Genomic DNA, 4,498 nt, shown 5'->3' with positions numbered 1-4,498 from the left:
TTCATTTGCCTTAAAAGAATTTTAAAAATTCCAATTTGGTTCAATCGTCCATCAATGCTTACTTTATATTGTCATTACTAATCCATCTTTAACACAATGGTTGGTTAAAGGGACAAATGATAAGAAATCTTTACAATTTAAAAAAGCCACAGTCTCTTGGGAACTTATAAGGAATATCATCTCCAAGTTATCACTATATATCTCGCCATTTCAAAAACAAGCCAAGTTTTTTTTAATGATGGAGTTTTTGGATAATTAGCCTTGAGAATAGGACAGGTATAACCAAGTTACTACACATTACATCAAGTTTTCTATTTATTAAAGTAATATAGAGGAAGAAAATAAGAAATAATACCTATTGTGGTAGGTTACAAAAACACAATATAGTTTCTTTTTTTTCAATTTCAATGCACCAATAAGAGCACTCATGGAATGGTTACATGTGCAGAAGATATTTTAATTTATCAATTCAATTTTAGTTAAGGCTAAGCATCTCCCTTTTTAGGAGTTAGCCGTTGTCTGTATTGAAAACTTTGACTATAAGACTAGTCATCTTTACAAAAGTGAAAGTTTACGTTCAACCACAGTACGCGTACTGATCATGAGAACCACTTTTAGTCACTGACTTAACAACAGACACTTCCATATATAACAAAAATGAAAACATGAGCAAAGACTACTTTGTACACACTTTCACAGGGTATTCATTCACAATACAAAATTGGACAGTCACCAAGTCTTTGAAAACCATCCTAATGGACATATTCATCATGTACCACAAAGTTATTACAGAATAAAGCAACAAAGAAAAAGGAAATTTAACTTGTATCCTGAATTATGATCCCATTAAATCCAAACCAACTAGCCAAACATTTTAACAGAAGAGTTCAAACATCAAGTGATGCAAAACATGAAAATCTTCCTCTTTTCACTATTAATTAAATCAGGACTCAATCATCATCACTAGATAAAAAATTTAACTGAAAAAGAACAAAACAAAATACAATCATGAATTATTGTTCCACGATAGAAATTATTATAACAATTATTTGTCCCTATGCACCTCTATTGGGCAAGTCTTTAACTTTGTATATACGGACAATCCAGTGTTCCGTGGTGTAAGCCTCTTCTAAAACGTCAAGCTCGAAGTCCTTATTTCCGATTTCAACGTTACGTACTCTGTCATAGCCTGGAGGCTTCCCTATTGTGGGGGGAAAAAAAGTGGTTAGTAAGGCTTATAAAATTCTCTACCTATCCATTTCATGAGTTCCTTTTTTCTCAAAAAAAAAAAAAAAAAAAAACACACATTGGCACACAAGATGAACTCTGGTCTAGTGCAAGAGACACTTATAAAGATTAAAATACTTGCCTCCCTCAGTGTAAACTTGGCCAAATCTGTAGTAACACATTTTGTACATGAGGCAGTTAAGTAGCGTTGGGGAGCCTTCCTTGTCAACTCGGAACTCGCCAGCAGGAGTGTAGTAATCATGTTCCTTTATGTGGGCTCCCTTCTCTGTGCTTCCTCCAATACGTACCATCCATAAGAACTTGTTGATGTCTGGAAGGAAATAAGCATCATTAGGAGCTACAGGAAATGCTTTATAGATATATTTATGTATTTGGGGGGGAGGTGGGGGATCTTACTAAAGCTTTAGGGTTATAAATTCAGCTAGTTTTGCACGTAGGTTAGAGCCATTTCAAGCGGTGTAATATATCAAATTTCTGACAAAATTAACATTTTTTTTTACTCAATTTCAGTAATATCTGCTATTCAGATCATTGAGAGTTCCATTCTAACCGAGAAATCCTTGTAATGTTTACTTTATGCTCCTAAAAGCATGGCTTAACCCATAACAATCAAAACGTGATAACAAATCCCACAAAAAATGAATATAAAGATCCAAACCTCAGATTTCCTAATTTCCCTTAACATCTACAAGTGTTTGGAGCAGTATCTTCTTACTTTGTAAATTCTGTGATATTAAGTGACATTCCCATTACATGTGAATGTGTCCTAGCATAACATATACAATGATGTAGCCATACACAGAAACACCCCAGAGAAGACACATGGGAGAAAAATAATCCCTAGCACAAATATTACATCAAACCACAGCACCTTAGTAAAATCTCCAAGTTGTGATTCAGCCCGGTTTCTAGGGTCTTATTTTGAATACCTACCTCTTTTTGACAGTACAGAATGTTAAGCTTGATAACTGGTGACCTGCTGTCAATAAAGGAGAGCTAACCACAATTTTGGATAAATATCTCAAAGCTGTATAACCTACAGAATTTTTGTGCAGTGTGCAAAGCACACTCCATCCTTAAAGTGGTGATATATTTTTAACTTGTTTTATTATATATGAGAAGCTATAAATTAACTTCAGCCTTCAGTATGATGTTTATGATGATTAAATCACATCTGCCGACATCCCACTCATCATAACATGCTCCTGTCGCAAATACAGATGCATATACAAACCCATCTAATTTTGGATCATAACTCATAGCTGTAACAGCTGTGGATATAACAGCTGTTATCAACACTAGTAATACAGGTGTGTGTTTGAACAGGGGGGTGGGGGGGTAATAATGTGGTAGGAATGAGAGAAGTTCCATAGGGGTAGTCTGTCATATAATAAGGCCACCAGGAGGAATAAAGGAAGACCGCCCTTACATATCTAACCTTACCATCATAAGCCATCTTACATTAAATCTACTGTAAGATCCTTACCGTCTGAAGAATAGCCCGTTAACCCTCCAAAGATGACCAGCACATAATCCACGTCGAGCTCTCTCATGATCTGATACGCTTTATCTTCTGTACTCGCCATCGCCTGACCGACCCGGGATATATGCGTGTTGTTCCAAGTGTTGTTGTCCACTAATATCGTCCGATTCGCCATTGCCGTTATCTGATACCCATAATCCCACCACGACATCACTTTGGCATCCTGTTGGGAAAGGCAGGCGGTCAAAACAAAGCCTCTCGACAACACTCCTTGCAAATGTACTCTCAATTTGAGAATCTTTACAATGCTTAGTACTTGCAACTGAACTGATTAAAAAGAAACCTTAATTTATAATACAAAATATTATATACAACTTTGATAGTAAAGTTAATTGCAACAAAATGGGAATGGATCAATATCTACTAGTTAGAACAGATCAGTACAATAAATAATTACTTACCACTTAATTCTAAAAATTGAAAAATACCAATAAAAAAGAAATAAAATAAAGTTAACCAAAATAACCTTCAAAACCACTAACTAAACCGCCTATAGAATTGAAAATTAAAAATCTTTTATGAGCAATGAGTTCCCTTTAACTTCGCACTTGGATCAAAACTTGCCTCAGGAGTGTTGTGACGCAGCCAGTAGTAAGCCTCCCTGAAGTCGTCGAAGATGATCCTGGAGCCGTCGTGGCCTCGCGCCGAGAGAACAATAGATGGGGAGCTGTAGGCCTCGGAGGTAACCCAAGTGCAGTGCAGAGTGTACATCACCAAAAATACTGACATCATGCACACAAACAAGGTAGCAATCTGTAAAAATCAAATAAAATGTAAATCCGTTAAGTTTGTCAAGTAACTGACATTGTATAAATGAGATAGCAAAGTAAAACAAAATACAACAACTTAATAAAATATTGAGAGAGCAAATTGAGTTAATTTTAGAGAAAAGCTGATGTCAAAAAAAATTATACATAATGAACACATGAATCTCTCTGACAATTATGAACAGTCAAGTTCAGCCTTTAGATCTACTGAAAGGATGCAACAGCTTGTGATTCATAACTAATCTAAACAGATCCTTCCCTTGCTTTATCTGAACTTGGCATTATATCTATTTAGATTGTGAATTATTTGTTTTTCCTTGTATGATAATTATCATAATGAAATTCTGTAAATTAAATCATAAGTATAATATAGATGTATGAAACCAAAATCACTTCATGAAAGAGAGTACCAAATAAAAGAGGATTAGTTACATTAATTATGAAAACAATGATCATCCTAATGAAAATCAATCAAGACCTAATACAGTAGGAATTGTCAAAGAGGTTTAAAGAACTCACTTCACTCCTCATGAAGTAGTTTCCTTCAAACTTGGCCTTCTTCTTGTCCGTCTTCACTTCGTCTATTTGTTTCATGTAGGTCGACAGAAGAGACGAGACAGCAATACCAGACAGGATGCACATCACTGGAGCCAACACCAGCATCAGACGCACCATCACACCCTGTGGATTTTAAGATGGTATTACTAAAACCATCGGCCCAGAATTACAATAATAATTATGCAAATTAGTGGATTCACTAGATCAAATCGTATCCTTTCAGAGCAACATTGAGCAAAATTCTCAGTCTGAAACTCACCGCAAAGTAGATGCTGAGAACACCGTACAGGATGATGAAGATGTTCTCGTCAGTGAGCTTGGAGAAGCAGAAGTAGAGTCCCACTGGGAACATGAACACAAGCATCTGTAGATCGAAATAGAA

General features: G+C 35.7%; 1 protein-coding gene across 1 annotated transcript in view; it reads right to left on the bottom strand.

Annotated features, from left to right (window-relative positions):
* Positions 1 to 386: 386 nt before the first annotated feature.
* The window catches only part of Stt3A (catalytic subunit 3A of the oligosaccharyltransferase complex), a gene marked incomplete at its 5' end in the record, with an annotated part of 9,867 nt that continues 5,755 nt past the window's right edge, over positions 387 to 4,498 (bottom strand). Inside the window, 6 exon segments of the mRNA XM_086534868.1 lie at positions 387 to 1,201; positions 1,370 to 1,558; positions 2,735 to 2,954; positions 3,356 to 3,544; positions 4,078 to 4,239; positions 4,376 to 4,498. The exon segment at positions 4,376 to 4,498 is cut by the window's right edge and continues 270 nt beyond it. Of these exon segments, the coding sequence (XP_086390994.1) occupies positions 1,056 to 1,201; positions 1,370 to 1,558; positions 2,735 to 2,954; positions 3,356 to 3,544; positions 4,078 to 4,239; positions 4,376 to 4,498 (1,029 nt within the window).

The sequence above is a fragment of the Penaeus japonicus genome, unplaced genomic scaffold (genome assembly GCF_977035675.1).
Source record: "Penaeus japonicus unplaced genomic scaffold, GWHDUDI00000001_assembly GWHDUDI00000042, whole genome shotgun sequence".
NCBI classification, from domain to species: Eukaryota; Metazoa; Arthropoda; class Malacostraca; order Decapoda; family Penaeidae; genus Penaeus; species Penaeus japonicus.
This window is presented reverse-complemented; position numbering and strand designations above follow the sequence as displayed.